Genomic DNA, 16,706 nt, shown 5'->3' with positions numbered 1-16,706 from the left:
TAGATCTTAGACAAATACTACCCGACTAGAAAATACTCTTACTCAGCTAGTGGATATGCGAACACGAAAATTTATCATGATAGATACTGCTAAATAAAATGAGAAAAAATTAAAAATTGTTCATAAGTGTGTTTTGAGCGTTTTGTAATTATAAGGAGGGGTGTGGCAAAGGTGCTCGACTTGGCTATTGATCCTGATCAAGAATATGCTTTTGTATACTATTTTACACTACGAGTAACGGGTGTAAAAACTCAAAAGCTGACCAGTGCAAAGAAGTTTTACTTCGATTTATCCGGGTGGTAATATTCGATTGCAGCACTTGCAGCTCTACAAACGCGGTGGTTCTAACTGTTTTTCTTGCGGACCAGACTGACGCGGCGCCAAGCTTTTTTTGTTTCTATATTTTAGGCTTAATTGCGAGTGCACGATGACGGATTTCAATGCATCCGGAGTCATTCTGTCTTTGGGTACGTAAAAATGTCTGCTCAATTTGTGATCGTCCTTAAAATATTCGTTTTTTTTATCTGACAGATGAGTACTTCGAGCAATGCGTAGTACCAAAACCCAGAATACCACCACGATACTCGAGTAATGCAGCCCCCAAGGGCGATAATCGCCAGCTGGGGCACTTGCAAACCTACAAGGACCAGGATCAGGGTGGCGATACCGATGTTGAAGTTGAAGATTTCCAGGGTTCCGTGCTAGCAAATGGCCAATCAATTCTAACCGAGTTCGATTCCAATGTTTCGCAAATCAACTTTGAGATTAATGACTTTGATAAGGTGTACTGCGAGACGGAGTCTCAAAGCTCGGAGGCCTCACAAGGCTCAGCCACGTGGCGCATGAATGGTAACAACGTCAACCGGCCATCAGCGGCGGCTCAACTGGGGCTCAGTGACCAGGCACGTGGTCACGTTAAGTCGCGCCTTGATCTGAGAGAAGGCTCTCGATTTCGTAATAATTTTAACAAGAGACGCAATCGTCAGTATAATCACCATGAACGGAATGAATTCCATCGTCATCAGCACCAGCCCCAGATTGCCAAGAAGGAGGTCCTGCGCTACGCCTACAATGCCTTCAGCAGTCAAGAAATCCATTCAAATCAACAAACTGACCTTGACATTGATGTAAATAAACATTTCCAGTATACTCACCAGGCACCCACTGATCCGCGTAGCAGCCGCAACTACATGGGACCTGACCACTACGACTGGACCGGCTCCACCTCGATCGGCTCTTTAATCGATTCGGTGTCCCACATTCCGGATAATCGTGTCAAGAACCATTTGCCTTGTGAAACCATCACGCGTTACACGGACAACTCGATGAATGTGTTTGCTGGAGAAGCGCAGGATATTAATAAGCCGCAGACTGACCTGAAACCCGCAGCAGTTGATTCCGAGAGCATGAAAATCAGTAAAATGGCCCACAACGTGATGCTCTTGCTCAAGAGCGTTGCCCAGCAAAACAACCAAGGAGACTCGTGTGACATCTTCAAGGTAATATTCGAAATCATGTGTAATCTAATACCACACAATAGAGATTTGAAAGAAAGCCTTACAAACTGCACGTGTAAGAAAAAAGGCATTAAGCTTCAAGAAATGATTCATATTAACTTTGTATTTTTAAATAAGTTTACGGTTTTCTTATTTAAGAACATCGACTGGATAAACGGACCGATGGAGGAGTCCCGAAGTGTCGCATTGCCTGAACGTGAAGGAGGAAGGGACCAACTGCAACGTTTTAACTAGAAAACCGACATCAAGTTGCATTTAAGGGATCTATCTGACTTCTGTTATTTCTAAGTACTCAGCAGCCCATGTTTAAATTAAGTTCGCCGGATTGGCGGGCACTTTCTGTGCGAATTGCGAGTCGACGCAGGCAAGAAGAAGACGATTTCGACGATGCCCAGTGAATGGCAGGGGTGAATAGTCGCTTTCTGCCTCTTTTTTTTATATATATAACACATATTTCGGCTGATAAGAACAGGCTGGGCCTCTTATCAGTAATGCACAACAAGAAGTACACACGGACGAACGAGATGTGAGAAGCGAAAGCGGACGAAAATAGAAACAAACGGCGATAAATTTACAGCGAAGGCGATTTTATATACATACATAACTGATGTGCCGGAGACGAACAGAGTAATAATCAGTTAATCTGCCAAGCACCCAGAGAGCGGACGTGAAAATGATCATCGGGATCGGATAGCGGGATAGTTAGTAGTGATCGTAACTTAGGATAGTGTGCTAAACACTAACCTCAACCTATGTTTTGTGCTTTGTCGAGTGTAGAACGAACACGCAGTTATTTTGTTGTTTGTGCAAAAGCATTCGAAAGTGGCCAACTGAAGAAAGAGCCATCGATTCTTTGCATTTGGTTACTTTTATAGCGTAGTCTTTTTCCCAAACGATTTTCTTAACGAATACGAAATAAACTGAACACAGTACCCTAAATGTGCGTTGTTCGTCTTCGGTAGTGCCAAGCATGTTGAAGTCGAAGCAGTTGCTCCAACAGTTTTCCAAAGGTAAGGATGTGTGGGTTTCCGGAGCCGAAATGGCACAACTTGAGGTGTTTTACACACCCTAGCTATCTGTGTTTTCGTTGCCGCCTCCATTATCAGCCTTAGGCATGTGCTGGAGTAAACTAATACCATATCACCAGATCCGTAGGCTCGCCTTGACAGCCTTAATCGCATCTGACGCCGACCAAGCCGAAGATTATCAGTAAACACTTTTTCGCCAAATTCTTTGTCACGATGAACTTTCCCCACGCACACTGGCTGACAAAATTATTCGCTCAGAAAGTGGATATTATCTTAAATATCCTTTTTGGTTTCCGGATTAACTTAACTTAACCAACTTTTCAACAAGTATTGAACGCAGATCTCAAAGTGTGTGTCACTAAACTTTGTTATGCTATAATTATATTGATTATAAACAAACAAATTTTACATACTGGATAGCTTGATTTTACTTATCTTTAATAATGGTATTTAAAGCTCACTGCAGTATGTCAAACCATTAGGAAAATCTACGAAAAACATGATTGGTACAAACCAAATACATAACATTGTTTCATTAAAAGTTTTAGAGGGAAAATACTTTCCACTTGCACTGTGTTGTTTATCAGCTGTTCCGGGAAATTTCCATTAAAACCTAGTAGTTACACATCGATTTCGGCCGTAGGATGCTTCAAAACGGCAGGAAGATTATTCCCGAGGGTTTGAGTAAATTTCCCGTGACGAGGACCCACATTTGATCGGACTAACGAGGTCTTTCGCTTGCAATTGCCATTTTGAACAGAGTACGCTAAATATACGCCGACCAACTTCAAGCTAAAGCGGGCCCTGGTCGTCACCAAGCTGTCCCGCTATGAGTTCGAGCAGCTACGCCACCCGGAACTGTCTCCGGATCAGCTCCAGCAAAAGCTCCGTGACCGGGGCACCGACGTGGAGATGGTCCTCCATCTGCACAAGGTGCACAAGGACTTCGAGCGGCGGGTCGTGCAGAGCTTCCAGGACGTCGGCTGCGAGGTGAAGTTGTCCAGCAGGTGCGTACCCATGTAGTCCTCCAATTCAGTGATCGGAGTGCAGCTCAAAGCAACGGAGGCCATAGGTACATGTACTCAAGTAAATGAGTAAATGTACTCAAGCCATGGAAATGATTTCATTGCTTTGAATGAGATTAGTTCTATGAGGACATGTACCCAGACATCCACACCTTTAGGCCTCCAATCACTGCCACCAATGTTGTGTTGCGTGCCTCGTCACTTCGTCACATACTATACCTATATGTATCTTCGATTTGTGACTACTACCCGCTACAATTGATCTCCACCATCTTCACACACTTCGTGTCTCCCATGCGGCACCTCACCCTGTGTGTTGACTTTACTAAACGAGCAGACTTGAATTTAGAAGCTCGTTGAGCAAGGACGTCATGAGCTGGGCGGACGTCATCGTGCCGGTGGGCGGCGATGGCACTTTCCTTCTCTCCGCCGGACGCGCCAGTCCGCTCTTCGCGCTCAGCCAGCAGAAGACGCCGATCGTGGGCTTCAACTCGGATCCGCTTCACTCGGAGGGCCGACTCATGCTGCCCAAGCACTACTCGGATAATCCGGCCGACGCCGTTTCCCGCATCAAGAGCGTAAGTCCTGGAACGAGCCACTTCTCACAATTCATTCATTAAATATTCAAATTCCTGGCAGGGAGATTTCAAGTGGATGCATCGCTCGAGGGTGCGGACTACGATGCTTGGTAGCAACGGCAATATTCCGGAGCCGACTGACCTTTTCCGCCACACGGAGGTCAAGATGGAGCAGGTCAGCACCGCACCCGAAATGCTGGACCAGGACATGGCCTACAAGTACAAGGCCAAGATGAAACGTGTTCTTCCTTACTTGGCTTTGAACGAGGTAAGACAATTAGGATTCTATGCTGGATTGCTTAGATCTTACAAGCTGTCTACATAGGTATTTATTGGCGAGCATCTATCGGCCCGAGTGTCCCACTTGCAACTGGTGCTGGACCACCAGGACGTGGTGAACAAGACCAAATGCTCCGGACTGTGCGTCAGCACGGGCACGGGCTCAACATCCTGGCACACCAGCATCAATCGCATCACAAGCCGAGATGTGGACGACCTGTTGCGTTCCCTGCCCGACGGCGATTCAAAGAACGTGATGATGCTACGACAAAATGCAGAGGAGATCGCCCAGCGGTACAACCAAGGCCTGCTCTTCGCGCCAGACGACCCGCGCCTCTGCTATTCCATCCGGGAGCAAATCTGCGTGGGCGTGTGGCCTTCGCCAAAGACTTTTAAGGAGCGCGATTTTGTGCAGACCGTGTTTGTCAAGTCGCATTGCATCGATGCCAGTGAGTAGTTGGACATTCAAATACGAAACAAGATATAACTATGACAATTACATCTCCACAGACCTGGTTATAGATGGCAGCATTTCGTTCCCCTTCAACGATGGCGCCAAGGCTTTGCTAGAGGTTCACCCAGAAGATGCCCTTCTGACAATCGCTTTAGACTGAATCCAGTGATGCGCCCCTAGTGCCTGGTCATCTCGCTCTAGCATGTCTGAATTTTTGAAATTATTTAAGTAAGCATTTTGCAACTACTTAGCAGTGTAAGCTCAAAAGTTATTTTGTTATTTTATAAAAGTATATTTAAACATCACGCTTTATCTTTCTTGACATCTGCTCTGCCCTTTTGGGCAACTGGTTTTTCTTTGTTAAGCCTTTTCAGTGGCTTGGTTGGGGTATCTTCTTGGGTGGCTCTACTTCGTCCTTTTCCCTTCTTCTCAAACCTCGCACTGTCTACAGATTTAAAACGCTCGTCCTGTAGGAGAGCTTTGCCCTCTTCGCTGGCTGCCGGCTCTGCGTGCTGCAGTTTTCTCTTTCGGCGTATTTCCCTTAGTTTATCCTTCTGTTTTTTACGATACCTGTGGATGGGATACAAAAATTGTTATAAAATACAACGAATATGCGTATTTTCCACTGCTTACAAAGCTTCCATTTGGTCGGGGTCCTTCCCCTCCATAATCCACGTCTTTCGCCTATAGTTTTGCGCTCGCTCGTCGAAATCGTTATTATCTAATTGCATCTCTGATTCACGGCGCGTGACATTTACTTGCATAAAGATTCTCTCCACCATGCGCTCTAATTTATATAATATATATATTAAAGATAGTTATTTTGTGTGCCACTAATTCCAACAAAACTTACGATCGATGGGATGCTCTGTAAGTTTGGTGTTGATCTCCTCCTCAATGGCGGCCAAAAGCTCTAGATCGCGTGGAAAGCGGAATATGGAGATGGACATGCCCTTGCGCCCCGCTCTTGCTGTTCTGCCTACGCGATGGATGTACTCCTTTGGTGTCCGGGGAAGCATGTGATTCATAACCAGCTCGACGCTGGGTATATCCAGACCTCTGGCGGCCACATCCGTAGCGATCAGTGTACGTATTTGGTTGGACTTGAAGCGACTTAGAGCAGCTACGCGCTCCTTTTGCCGCATGAAACCATGCAAGCAAACATTATCGATTTCCATGTTCTTCAGTGTCATCGAGAGAAGCTGACAGTACCTAAAATGATTCGTTATTAAATCCTTAGAATTTACTTCCTATTATTGTGCAACTAACTTTTTTGTGTTGGTGAAGATCATGACATTAGCGTTTTCGTTCTCCTCGCGATACTTTCTTAGTGCCTCTATTAAGACCATGTCGCGATCGTAGTCGGCGCACAGCAGATAACGCTGGTCCAGAGTCTCTACAGTGGCCACGTCTGAGTCCTGCGACCATTCAAAACACTACATTCGGATTAAGATATCTATTAGTACCATTCAACAGGGTATTCATAAAACTTACATCGCTGGCAATGGGAAATATGCTGGACTCCTTTATGAAGTCCTTCATGGTTGCGGAAAAGAAAAGGTTTTGCCTTGTCTTTGGCAAACAGCGCTCAATGATGGATAGGCTCTCGTCAAAGTCTCCGTTCAGCATGCGATCCGCTTCGTCAACAACCAAATACTTCAGATTGTCGAAGGAGAAGGTGTCGCAGCCGGTTAGGTGATCCGCGAGACGGCCGGGCATGGCCACCACGATGTGCGGTCGCTGCATAAGCTTCTGGCTCTCGACCATTTGGTCTGTGCCGCCAGAGACAACACATACGCGCACCCCCATCGCCTGTCCAGCCACAAGAAACTGCTCGGAGATTTGATAGGCCAACTCGTGCGTGGGCGTCAGCACCAGGGCGAAGTGGCTCACTGGCTCTTCGCTCAGCCGCTCCAGAATGGGCAGGGCAAAGGCGAAGGTCTTGCCCGAGCCCGTCTTGGCAGCTCCAATGCAATCCTGGCCCGCCAATATCGCTGGGATGCATTTCTGTTGGATTGGAGTTGCTCCCTTCAGGCCTGAAAGCGCAATGGTTTAATTACTTGGGTAAACCCGTGGACGGCTTGACATTACCCAACTTGGTCAGCTGCTTAACCAACCATGGACGTAGGCCCAGGATCTGAAAGGGATTGGCCTCCTTTCGTTGCATTTCGGTAAATAAAAATACAACGAAATAAAAAAGGAAAACAACGTGCGCTGTATTAGTGATGGAAGTATTGTCTTCTGTATCGGTATATAACTATCGATACGTTTTTAATTTTTGCTCCGTGTGAGTGGTTAGCTGTATTTAGTACGCATTTTTAATTTAAATTCAATTAAATTTTTTATTTACTTCAACCGCAGAATTATTGGCGAGTAATAAGAAAAAATTCACTATAAAATTAATAATACATTTTATAATTAATCGACAATAGTCACGCTCTAGACAGGTAAGATTCCGCATCTATGGGCGCGATCATTTTGTAAACACACTGAATATTTCGATTTAGACTCAATGCAAAGATGTCCGAAAACCATGATAGCCTGGGTGCATCTGTAGCCTACAGTGAGCTGGTGGCTATAGACCAGAAGGACATCATCCTGATGATAGACTTTGATTCGGCGGTTTCCATTTGCTCAGCATGTATCGCAAATAAATCCGCGAATCCTGTGGATGTCTTGACATTGTGGTTCACCAAACTATTAGGAGCATACATCGACGATTCCGGGTATTGTGTACTAGCAGCTCGGGAAATGTGCAAGTGGTTCACGATCGTAGGTAATTCTTACACAATGCGCTTCAGTCTATTAACTTTAAATTCGTCCTCAGGAAGCAGAAACTGGCAATGAAGTCCACAGCGGTCATATAAAACTCATGTCTGTGGCACAAGAATTTGTATCCACATTCAGGGATCGATTGCTGGAAGCAGGCGAACGTTTGGTTCAAATCCTTGCCTATCTTGTCTTTACAATTATCGACTTCTGTTTAATGTGGTAAGAGGGGCTTGGATAAAACCTATATGTAAAATATTTCTATATATTTTTGCTTACATCATTCAGCGATAAGAGTCATCGCCAGATTGTTGCGGATCTTCAACTCGAAACGCTTTCTTTAATAAAGGATTCTATCATTAATTTGACAGAAGTCCACCCTCGCCTTGCGACCTGTAAGTTAGGAATACTAACGAATTGATACACCCAAAAATTTGAGTATTATCTGAAAGTTGTTGTAGACTAATTATAGACTTTATATTAAACAATTGTCAGTGATGCAAAAGATAATGGAAATCGCAGATACCGAAGGAACACGCACTGGTGATCTGCAGTTATCTGTACAGACAGGCGAGACGTTGGCTCATATTTGCTTGCACTTCATGACAACCTGGCATGCTAATCCTACAGACGAAAAACTGCCCAATTGGCTTAGGGAAACTGTTTTTCATCTATGTGATGTGGTTACCGTTCACTTGAATAGTACTTTTGACATCGTTCGTATAACAAAGCTTACGATTTGTAAAAGAGTTTATTTAACAAGACATTTTTTTTAGGACAATCGTATTGTTCCTGCGGAAAAGTTAGAGGAGCTTGTAGATGGTATCAGGACCTACATTGTATTGTTATATCATATTCTTCAAAAAGGTGTGGTGTATGTTGATGATGATGTAGCTGTTTGTCTGATGGACTTAATAATGTGTGAACGAACGTAAGTTTGAAAAATGAAATGGTTATTTGCAATAATTGTATTTTCTTTTAGGAGGCCATCACATTACTCTGACATCGAGAAGCAACAGCTAATTTCTGTGTTAGTACGACCACATGTACTAGATATTTTAGAGCTGCTTTACAAGTTCCAAAAATGTCAAGAAGTAAGATGAAATTCAGAAATCGCTTGCAAATAAATGTCTTCGGATAGACTTTGATTGAAAACTATTCATTCATACAATACATCATCAGATTTTGTTAATGTTACTAAAATTTGTCCTTTTAGTATTTAATATCCAGTGTCCTTGGTACACCAAAATTTGACTACTTCGACGCTTGCATGGATTTTATTAATGCTGTGTCTACAGACGATGCGGATGTGCTCCCATCTACTTGCCGAACATTACAACAAACTTTTGAATATTTGTTTAAAGGTAAGGTGTCGATTCGATCATATTTATTTCTTACTACTTACTGAGCCCACAGATGCTAAAAATTTTGTTCACGGCGAACGCTATAATCAAGTATTGGATGCGTTTGGTTGTCTTTTGTATTTAGTGGGTAACATAGAACTACATAGGTATTTCTGTGCCGGCATATTTCAAAAGGATTTTATTACATCGCAAGTGTGTGCGGATATTCTCATGCTGTGCTTTCGGTTAGTAATTATAAATCATACATTTTAAAATTTATTTCACTATTCTATGTTTTTAGGCTAAAAGAGGCCAACAAATGCTGGACAGATCATGCCATAAAAGAGGCTATGGCTCACTGGCATAAGTGCAATAATTCTTACGCCATGTTTTCCACAAATCCAAGCCAATTGCATGTACAACGATTCCTTAGGTACTTCCACTGCTTGGGAAAGCAGGAACTTCCTGTCATAAGCATTCAAAACTTCCGGCACCTGTCTGTCGTCGCAAAATCAGATGGCCACGTGGGAATGAAGATATTGAAGCGCTTAGAACTCATCTCCACCTCAGCGCCCACAAAAGTTGAGTTGTACTATGAAGTGGTAAGCAAGTAGAAGTACACTTATAAAATGGATATACATACCTTGATTTTTTATACCCAAAGGTTGCTCTACTGGAACTTTTGGTGCACCACGATCAAATCGACTGTTCCCATTGGTTTCAGCGGACATCGGAAATGGCCAATAAACTTTTAGGCATTGACAAGAGCATTAGCTTTGCTAATGTTTACTTCAAACTACTAGCGCGTGCGAATGGATCCACCAAATTACTTATACTTAGGGGACTGCCTCCAAATGCTGGATGCACAAACTGGTATCGCGAGAAATTCCTCGACTCCTGCAAAGTCAGCGATGACGCCCAACTAAGAGCATTTAGTGCCCGCCATGCAATATACCCATTGTTTAAGGCATTGCATGTCGAACCCGGAACTGTTGTCGACGGTTCATTTGATCTCAGTAAATCAAGCTACATTCGCCATGGAGATCATAAATGTCCGGTCTCTAGTCTAAAACGTCGACGGAGTGAATTGGCGCCTAAAGAAATCCTTCGTAATATATATGAGGCTTCTCTTCAACTGACCCAGTGCACCGCGAATTTCGATGCTGCCGACTGGGAATTGCTCAAGAAGGTAATGGCCAATTTGAGTGGAATTGTACCCTAGCTCCCTGCTCTATGCTTTTCGTATCGCTCACTTACCTAAATCAATTAATTACCACCTGTGTACTCATTTTGAATAAGAATCCCTAATTAAGATGTTGTGCGATAAGGCGGTTAAAAATAACGTGTAAATAAAGACAGTTTACCTGCAAGCGAAGCGGATGTAAAGCTAACGAAACTGCCTGCGAAATAGGATCGAAAGGCTACCCTGGTGATGTCTGATCGTCGGGATGGTGCCATTGCACTCAGCGAAGCGATGACAATGCCCAGGGATCCGGGATTGGCAAACCCACAAAGGGCAAAAGTGGCTATGGCAGCGCTCCGCGGCTATAAGAATACTAGTTTTAAAATAATCTATAAGAATAGAATATGCAGATGGGTACTCACATCAACCTTTTTATCGCTAACCAATATGCCCAGGTTTCTATAAGCCACAAACTCGTTTATGAACGACTTTTGGGCCACCACCAGGCCAATTGCTTGACAATCGTGCCACGGCACGCCCATCACGAAGACAATCGGGATAAAGATCTGGGAGAGAATGTAGAGTAGGGTGATGTTATGCAGTCCAATTAGCTCGAAAATCCACTCCGTTACAGCGTCTAGGAAGAACACAATGGCTAGGAAGGCGATGATATTCGAGACGATTCCGAGCACAATCAACAAGGCTGCTGCAGCTCCCGAGGCGGCCGCATCCAAAATAGACGTATCCGTCCTTGGCAAGGTGTCTGGGCGATTATCAAATGTTGACTCTTATGAAGAGGAACTTACGAGCTTTCCAGCTTAATGTTGTCGGACCTGGTCAGAGATTCCTCGGTCTCGGGGTAGAACAGTTTGGCGAAAGCCAGTGAACCCGGAGCAGCCATTACGCTGGCTGCGATAAGAAAGCTGGCGGAAGCACCGAAGGACACATAAGCCCCCAAGACAGTACCGGCCACTGTCGCGTAGCCGGAGGTGCATATAGCGTGCAACTCGCTGACGGTCAGTATTTCGATGTACGGCCGGATGACCAGAGGGCTCTCGGTCATGCTTAGAAACACGTTGCCCGCTGCATTTACACTTTCGCAAACGGTGGTGCCCACCATGGCCTGCAAGAGGAACCCAAAACCGTTCAGGATGAACTGCATCCAGCCAAGGTAATACATAATGCTGGTGATCACGCTGAAGAAGAACACCACCGCCAGTATGGCAAATGCAAAGACGTACTCATCGCAAATGCGATCCCCGTACACAAAGCGTGCTCCGTGCTGTGCGTAGTTCAGAAATATCGTCACCTTGTCCCCAAGGCATTGAAAGATGGACCGGCCAAAGGGGAGGCGCAGGCAGAGTATGCCCAGCAGCAGCTGTCCCAGGAGACCGTGGGTCACTATGCGCCAAGGTACTTGCAAGTGGTGCTTGGACACGGCGAATCCGATAAGGACAAAGCACACAGGTCCGAGCAGTCCGATGGCCTTGTATGCGTCATTGCGGCACTCGAATCCGAGGTATGCCACCACCACAGCGAGCACAATCGCCAGCATTACGCCGGACACTATCCTAGAATTGGAGAAAATGGAAAATAAGGATTAAAGCATTTAGCTTTTTAGAAGAATCTTTTGGAGCCTCAAATACATTGTGGACAGGAGCTAAAGTTCTTAACCAATATATATATATTGTATTCGAATGGATAATCTTTACAGGTCCTGAACATCTACAATTTTTTGACTTATGGTACTGCTGTTCAAGTCTGAAGGGAGATCATCTCAAAGGATCTTGTACTCACCACTGGCGACTAAACGCAATCCATTTGTCAATCACTGGTTCCAGGTAGTTATTATACAGCTTGATGCCCACGAATGGCTTAAATACCCAGTAGTACAGCCATAGGATATAAAACAAGATGAACAAGACGATGAGAAACCCGTATCCATGACACCAGTTAATTTGGCACAATAGTTTTGGCTTAACCTCTGGCACTGGCTTCTCAGAAGTTTCTTCTGTGTCATAATCATCATCATCATCATCTTCGGTTGAGTTATCTATCGATTCGGTTGTGGCTTCCGAGCCCCTATTGGGCCAGCATTCTTTGGAATCCTTGTCTGGGTTTTTCCTCATAAACATTTACATTCGAACTCAAAGGGGTAACTTACCGTAAAAGATGAAAATGATTGTGGCTGCCGTAAAGTAAGATATGAATATGATATGGAGCAGCACATGGAGTACCAGATAGGTGATTCGCTTTGCCCTCGATGGCGGAGGCTTTTCCTCCTGTTCGCCTTCTATTGGTTCTGCCATTGTGTGTATAAATGAGAAACAGTGTGTAGTGTAAAGAAGTGTTGTGTGGATCTTATGACTTATATCCCACAGCCCCTTAGTAAACAAATAGGTAAAAATAATCCTAAACATCTTTAATAAATAAGAATTGTATTTTGCTAAATTTGATCAGCTAATTATCACGAACTACAACTTTAAGGAACTAAAACTGAGTAACATTCTTTCGACCCAACTTCTCGAATATCCTGTTGTAGTTCGCCCGCTCGTCATCTTCTTGTATAAGGATGCCTATAATAAAGTAAAACTAGTTAAAATAATAAGAAATATTTATGATCGTTTATCGACTGACCTGCAAAGCTGGCGGATACGAAACAGACTATGCTGCCCACCACAAACGCTCGGAAAGCCACTGCTGTAATGGTGGAGCGACGATGTGGTGCCATAGCACTGAGGGATCCGATAAGGATGCCCAGGGAACTGGGATTGGCAAAGCCGCAGATGGCGAATGTGGCGATTCCAGCGCTGCGGGCCTACAAAAATCGACCTCAAACGTTAGTTTCCAGATGAGCTATGGGTTTCACACCATCTACAACTTACAGTGATATCATTATTTTCGATGTATTGACCCAGACGCTCATAGGCCACAAACTCATTGATAATGGTTTTGGTGGCCACCACCTTGGCGATGATATCGCAATCCTCTTTTGGCACCCCCATGGCCCAGACCAGCGGGATGAACAGCTTAGAGAATATCCACTCGAAGTCGATTTGCTCGAGACCCACCAGGTAACCAAACCAACTGACCAGACCATTTAGGAAGGCGATGAAGGCGACGAAGGCGACTATGTTAGCGATAATGCCCAGAACAATGGGCACGGCGTTGCTGGCACCACTGGACGCTGCGTCCAGCAGCGAAGAGTCCTGTCTACAAGGATGACAGTGAACTAGTTAGACATTTGGGTTAAACTAGGCGCCTTAGAAATACGTACGATTTTTCCAGTTCAATTGAATCGGATGAGGTCTGGCTCTCCTCCGTTTCGGGCATGTAAAGCTTAGAGATGGCCAGAGTAGCGGGAGCTGCCATCACCGAGGAGGTGATCAAGTGCGCGGCCGATGCACCGAATGACAAGTAGGCCGCCAACACGGTTCCGGACACGGTCGCAAATCCGGACACCATGATGCTGTGGATTTCGCTCTTGGTCAGCTTGTTGATATACGGCCGAATGAGCAGCGGGCTCTCGGACATGCCAAGGAAGATGTTGGCTGCGGCCGTCACGCTTTCGCAAACAGTGGTGCCCAGAATCTGCTGCAGGATCCAGCCCAGTTTGATCACCACCCACTGCATTGTACCCATGTAGTACAGGATGGAGATGAAGAAGCTGAAGAAGAAGATAACCGGCAGGATGGCGAAGGCGAACACATTGTTGTTCACCAGGAAGTCGCCGAACACGAACTCGGCTCCATCGGTGGCATAGCCCAGAAACGTGGCCACCTTGTTGCCCAAGCACTCGAAGATTTTTCGTCCCACCTCCCAGCGGATGCAGAAAATGCCGAGCAGAAACTGGCACGTGATTCCCGTGATGACTATGCGCCAATTAATGGCTCTTCGATTCGTGGAGAAAACGTAGCCGCACAGGATGAAGAAGCAGGGTGCCACCAGGGACACCAGTTTTTGGGTCTCGTCCCGGCACTCGAAGTACACAAAGATGGCCAAAAGGGCCAGGAGCAATGCGATGCTGGCCAATGACACAACTCTGGGAAAACGAAGAGGAGTAGTTAGAAGATTTAAACATATATTTTCTTCATAATAGTTTACCTGGTTCTGCTGAAGTTGTGCCATTTCTTTGAAAATGGTTTGATATAGTTCCTGTGCAGGCTGTGCCCCACCATCGGCTTAAAGACATAGTAGTAGAATAGACCCAAATAGATGAATCCCAGGAGGAGCAGGAGCATTCCATAGCCCGTGCAGAAGTTGATGCCGCACAATGGGTTGTCTTTCCAATAGCACTCATAGTTGGCTGTAGATAAATAATGGTATACTTCTTGCTAATTATTTTGGCGATATACTTACTTATGTCGTGATAGTGGTAGGTTGCATATGAGAAGTACCCCACAACACACAGATGCAGCAGTACATAAATCGAGATCCTCACCAGTCGCGCTACTTTTGGATTCTTTTCAAAATATCCCTTTTTATTTGCCACCTCGCTGGTGTCATCCAGTGGATGTTCCGTGAATTCTTCCGAGTCACGGATGTCCAACTCCTTCTATGACATTTTATAATATTTAATCTGGTTTACAAAGCTTTTTTAATTAAAAACCTACATGATCCAGTTCGTAGCCATTGTTAATAGCTCCTTTTGATGATTCGGCTGACATCTATAACAAAAAACAAGAGAGAACGTTTAAGTTAAGTGTATCGACTATTATATACCCGGTACAACAAAGCGAGTTGTTGCTTTGGCAGCAAATTTACTTGCTATATTTTGTTAATAAGCTTTCAGCTTACTCTTAATACCTTTCTAATGGTCCAATTTGAACGAGTCCTATTTTTGATAAGCCTATCACAACATTATTTAGACGTTAAGCATGTGGGCAGACTTTAGCGATATCGGTGGGCGTGGCAACGGCTTAAAACAAACTTGCATGCCTAAAGTTGCCTAGAGTTCTATATCGAACTTCATGCGGACGGACGGACGGACAACTGACGGATCCTTATGAAGAATATACTATTTATAGGGTCAAATTCTTTCTATATATATTCTATATATATCTTATATACCCTAAACGAAACTAATATACTTAGAGAAAAACTACGAGTATGTGGTATTAATACCCAGCGACAAGTAATTTGCCGCAATCATAATCTGGCATTATCTCTTTCAAATTATTTTAGCCCTCGACTCGAGTGGGCATATATGCCAAGTGTCGCACAGCACAAGATAGGTGTGTGTTAGCTATCTGAATCAAAGTTTGGCAATTTGAACGATTCATGCCACTCAAAAGCAAGCGATAGGATCCGCGGATTCCAATTTTAAAATTTGCACATGGGCCAGGATTTTTGAATTGGGCACTTAGTTTTTCAGAGTCAATGACTAAACTCCAGCACGTGGATGGCCACTCAAATAATTTCCGGGCATTAACTTAAGAGGCCAACAACGGGACTGGGCTGTAAACTACAGCACAGGCTATAAATAATCCACTTCAATTCTCATTCCTGATAAATTCGGGCTGTAAATCCCATTCAATATAGTATAGTTCCTCGTTAGGTGGTCTTTCGGTTAGGATTTTCCATTCTGGGTAATCGAAACAGAGTTGATAGCACTATCAGAGTGGCATTTAGCCAAACTCGTGAAAGTTAATAAAGCACTTATATTTAATAGACCAGCTCTGAGAACATGGTTATATGTATATTCAGCCTCGAGAACACGTGTTTTTTGCCGATTATTGTTTTTTCTACAAAATTGACTAAAATCATACAGAGTTCACATTCAAAAACACGTTTTTTATACGAGTATTCAGTTTGTATTTTAAGTCTATATAATGATCGCACCTTGAATTTTTGGAACGACAGTTAATTCACCTTTTTACTGTTTGTTTTGCTTCGTATCTGATGAGTACTATAGGTTTGTTATGGCCGAAACGGGTTTTTAACGTCGTTATTGTCTGCCCGAATACAAATGACTGATAAATGCATCTGTTTAGCCAGACTAAAAACGTTGGCTAACTGCCATTGTAGCTCGTTGAAACTCGCGGCAAGACTAAATTCGGTTTGCTCCGAACGGGCCTTTTTAATACAATCGCTACTACACGGTATCTGATAAGAAGGTATCAGGTTTAGGATTCGCACTGCCTTTTTTCTATCTAATAATTTATGGTGTCTTGATACCATTTGGCCTTTTTGATTTACAGAAATATAAGTTGAGAGCAAAGCTTACCTCAAATTAACATTAAAGCTCGTAAGAAATTTGTAATTTCTCGATTTTAATATTTAATGAGGCTTTTTATTTCATCATAGCAATCAATGGGTACTTGAGTACCCAGCTAATACTGTGTGATACCGATTGGTAAGGTGTTAATTTGGTTTAACTACACAGTGAAATAATTATTAAATAAATATTAGCTTGATTGTACCAACTCAATTTTTACAAATTGAGTTTTAACTTAAAGTGCAATGCCGCAAAATGGATCACTGATGAAAAAGATCAATTTAATATCAATTAAAAAATTATAATATAAAAT

At 43.8% G+C, this 16,706-nt stretch overlaps 6 protein-coding genes across 15 annotated transcripts, besides 1 other annotated feature; 3 read left to right on the top strand and 3 right to left on the bottom strand.

The window, feature by feature from the left end:
* Window positions 1-20: 20 nt before the first annotated feature.
* Window positions 21-222: a mobile genetic element.
* Window positions 223-300: 78 nt separating this feature from the next.
* Boot (Bootlegger) lies at window positions 301-2,453 on the top strand. The gene is made up of 3 exons (NM_176109.2): window positions 301-467; window positions 532-1,499; window positions 1,656-2,453. The coding sequence occupies exons 1-3, from the start codon at window positions 428-430 to the stop codon at window positions 1,749-1,751; spliced, it is 1,104 nt and encodes a 367-aa protein (NP_788289.1). The 5' UTR covers window positions 301-427; the 3' UTR covers window positions 1,752-2,453.
* Nadk2 (NAD kinase 2, mitochondrial) lies at window positions 2,066-5,185 on the top strand. Of its 5 annotated transcripts, NM_001273888.1 has the most exons (7): window positions 2,154-2,527; window positions 3,189-3,229; window positions 3,306-3,552; window positions 3,920-4,148; window positions 4,210-4,416; window positions 4,474-4,876; window positions 4,938-5,185. In NM_001273888.1, the coding sequence occupies exons 2-7, from the start codon at window positions 3,190-3,192 to the stop codon at window positions 5,039-5,041; spliced, it is 1,230 nt and encodes a 409-aa protein (NP_001260817.1). In that variant the 5' UTR covers window positions 2,154-2,527; window position 3,189; the 3' UTR covers window positions 5,042-5,185. The 5 variants fall into 5 exon arrangements, with proteins under 5 accessions (NP_001260816.1, NP_788288.1, NP_001260817.1 ...); NM_001273887.2 differs by lacking the exon at window positions 3,189-3,229 and having other exon boundaries at window positions 2,066-2,527; window positions 3,923-4,148; NM_176108.2 differs by lacking the exon at window positions 3,189-3,229 and having other exon boundaries at window positions 2,066-2,527; window positions 3,908-4,148.
* Window positions 5,157-7,125, bottom strand: Dbp45A (DEAD box protein 45A). The gene is made up of 6 exons (NM_057579.5): window positions 6,973-7,125; window positions 6,376-6,917; window positions 6,151-6,317; window positions 5,735-6,093; window positions 5,515-5,668; window positions 5,157-5,451 (listed from the first exon to the last, which is right to left on the bottom strand). Exons 1-6 carry the CDS (start codon window positions 7,046-7,048, stop codon window positions 5,184-5,186), a joined length of 1,566 nt encoding a protein of 521 aa, NP_476927.1. The 5' UTR covers window positions 7,049-7,125; the 3' UTR covers window positions 5,157-5,183.
* A 25-nt stretch (window positions 7,126-7,150) lies between these two features.
* Window positions 7,151-10,361, top strand: CG13742 (uncharacterized protein). 4 transcript variants are annotated; one of them, NM_136604.4, is made up of 11 exons: window positions 7,151-7,328; window positions 7,389-7,653; window positions 7,709-7,872; window positions 7,939-8,045; window positions 8,146-8,366; window positions 8,427-8,581; window positions 8,633-8,744; window positions 8,867-9,014; window positions 9,106-9,238; window positions 9,295-9,595; window positions 9,658-10,361. In NM_136604.4, exons 2-11 carry the CDS (start codon window positions 7,402-7,404, stop codon window positions 10,213-10,215), a joined length of 2,151 nt encoding a protein of 716 aa, NP_610448.2. In that variant the 5' UTR covers window positions 7,151-7,328; window positions 7,389-7,401; the 3' UTR covers window positions 10,216-10,361. The 4 variants fall into 4 exon arrangements, with proteins under 4 accessions (NP_610448.2, NP_001286227.1, NP_001260814.1 ...); NM_001299298.1 differs by having other exon boundaries at window positions 7,327-7,328; window positions 8,427-8,569; window positions 9,067-9,238; NM_001273885.2 differs by having other exon boundaries at window positions 7,327-7,328; window positions 9,139-9,238.
* Window positions 9,242-12,564, bottom strand: CNT1 (Concentrative nucleoside transporter 1). The gene is made up of 7 exons (NM_136603.3): window positions 12,341-12,564; window positions 11,974-12,289; window positions 10,983-11,747; window positions 10,599-10,926; window positions 10,358-10,538; window positions 9,637-10,297; window positions 9,242-9,585 (listed from the first exon to the last, which is right to left on the bottom strand). The coding sequence occupies exons 1-6, from the start codon at window positions 12,483-12,485 to the stop codon at window positions 10,260-10,262; spliced, it is 1,773 nt and encodes a 590-aa protein (NP_610447.2). The 5' UTR covers window positions 12,486-12,564; the 3' UTR covers window positions 9,242-9,585; window positions 9,637-10,259.
* Window positions 12,565-12,584: 20 nt separating this feature from the next.
* Window positions 12,585-16,238, bottom strand: CNT2 (Concentrative nucleoside transporter 2). Of its 3 annotated transcripts, none has more exons than NM_136602.5 (8): window positions 16,018-16,238; window positions 14,790-14,843; window positions 14,536-14,731; window positions 14,281-14,482; window positions 13,454-14,218; window positions 13,062-13,389; window positions 12,814-12,994; window positions 12,585-12,752 (listed from the first exon to the last, which is right to left on the bottom strand). In NM_136602.5, the coding sequence occupies exons 2-8, from the start codon at window positions 14,841-14,843 to the stop codon at window positions 12,667-12,669; spliced, it is 1,812 nt and encodes a 603-aa protein (NP_610446.1). In that variant the 5' UTR covers window positions 16,018-16,238; the 3' UTR covers window positions 12,585-12,666. The 3 variants fall into 3 exon arrangements, with proteins under 3 accessions (NP_610446.1, NP_995781.1, NP_995782.1); NM_206059.3 differs by having other exon boundaries at window positions 16,048-16,238; NM_206060.3 differs by having other exon boundaries at window positions 14,536-14,728; window positions 16,048-16,238.
* Between the last annotated feature and the right edge of the window lie 468 nt (window positions 16,239-16,706).

This window comes from Drosophila melanogaster, chromosome 2R (genome assembly GCF_000001215.4).
Source record: "Drosophila melanogaster chromosome 2R".
Taxonomy (NCBI): domain Eukaryota; kingdom Metazoa; phylum Arthropoda; class Insecta; order Diptera; family Drosophilidae; genus Drosophila; species Drosophila melanogaster.
The sequence above is the reverse complement of the archived record's forward strand: the minus strand, read 5'-3'. Positions and strand labels throughout refer to the sequence as shown.

What these genes read in the sequence shown, in the direction of transcription:
- Boot (NM_176109.2), top strand. Translation starts at nt 428, where the DNA reads ATGACGGATTTCAATGCATCCGGAGTCATTCTGTCTTTGG. An exon ending in CGGAGTCATTCTGTCTTTGG is followed by an intron (nt 468 to 531) that starts GTACGTAAAAAT and finishes TTTATCTGACAG; the next exon opens with ATGAGTACTTCGAGCAATGC. An exon ending in ACTCGTGTGACATCTTCAAG is followed by an intron (nt 1,500 to 1,655) that starts GTAATATTCGAA and finishes TTCTTATTTAAG; the next exon opens with AACATCGACTGGATAAACGG.
- Nadk2 (NM_176108.2), top strand. Translation starts at nt 2,488, where the DNA reads ATGTTGAAGTCGAAGCAGTTGCTCCAACAGTTTTCCAAAG. An exon ending in GCTCCAACAGTTTTCCAAAG is followed by an intron (nt 2,528 to 3,305) that starts GTAAGGATGTGT and finishes CATTTTGAACAG; the next exon opens with AGTACGCTAAATATACGCCG. An exon ending in CTTACTTGGCTTTGAACGAG is followed by an intron (nt 4,417 to 4,473) that starts GTAAGACAATTA and finishes CTGTCTACATAG; the next exon opens with GTATTTATTGGCGAGCATCT.
- Dbp45A (NM_057579.5), bottom strand. Translation starts at nt 7,048, where the DNA reads ATGCAACGAAAGGAGGCCAATCCCTTTCAGATCCTGGGCCTACGTCCA. An exon ending in ATCTTCACCAACACAAAAAA is followed by an intron (nt 6,094 to 6,150) that starts GTTAGTTGCACA and finishes GAATCATTTTAG; the next exon opens with GTACTGTCAGCTTCTCTCGA. An exon ending in TACAGAGCATCCCATCGATC is followed by an intron (nt 5,669 to 5,734) that starts GTAAGTTTTGTT and finishes TATATAAATTAG; the next exon opens with AGCGCATGGTGGAGAGAATC.
- CG13742 (NM_001273884.2), top strand. Translation starts at nt 7,402, where the DNA reads ATGTCCGAAAACCATGATAGCCTGGGTGCATCTGTAGCCTACAGTGAG. An exon ending in CCACCCTCGCCTTGCGACCT is followed by an intron (nt 8,046 to 8,145) that starts GTAAGTTAGGAA and finishes AACAATTGTCAG; the next exon opens with TGATGCAAAAGATAATGGAA. An exon ending in TGAATAGTACTTTTGACATC is followed by an intron (nt 8,367 to 8,426) that starts GTTCGTATAACA and finishes CATTTTTTTTAG; the next exon opens with GACAATCGTATTGTTCCTGC.
- CNT1 (NM_136603.3), bottom strand. Translation starts at nt 12,485, where the DNA reads ATGGCAGAACCAATAGAAGGCGAACAGGAGGAAAAGCCTCCGCCATCG. An exon ending in TTAGCGATAAAAAGGTTGAT is followed by an intron (nt 10,539 to 10,598) that starts GTGAGTACCCAT and finishes GTATTCTTATAG; the next exon opens with CCGCGGAGCGCTGCCATAGC. An exon ending in TACATCCGCTTCGCTTGCAG is followed by an intron (nt 10,298 to 10,357) that starts GTAAACTGTCTT and finishes CATCTTAATTAG; the next exon opens with GGATTCTTATTCAAAATGAG.
- CNT2 (NM_136602.5), bottom strand. Translation starts at nt 14,843, where the DNA reads ATGTCAGCCGAATCATCAAAAGGAGCTATTAACAATGGCTACGAACTG. An exon ending in ATGGCTACGAACTGGATCAT is followed by an intron (nt 14,732 to 14,789) that starts GTAGGTTTTTAA and finishes AAAATGTCATAG; the next exon opens with AAGGAGTTGGACATCCGTGA. An exon ending in CTACCACTATCACGACATAA is followed by an intron (nt 14,483 to 14,535) that starts GTAAGTATATCG and finishes ATTTATCTACAG; the next exon opens with CCAACTATGAGTGCTATTGG.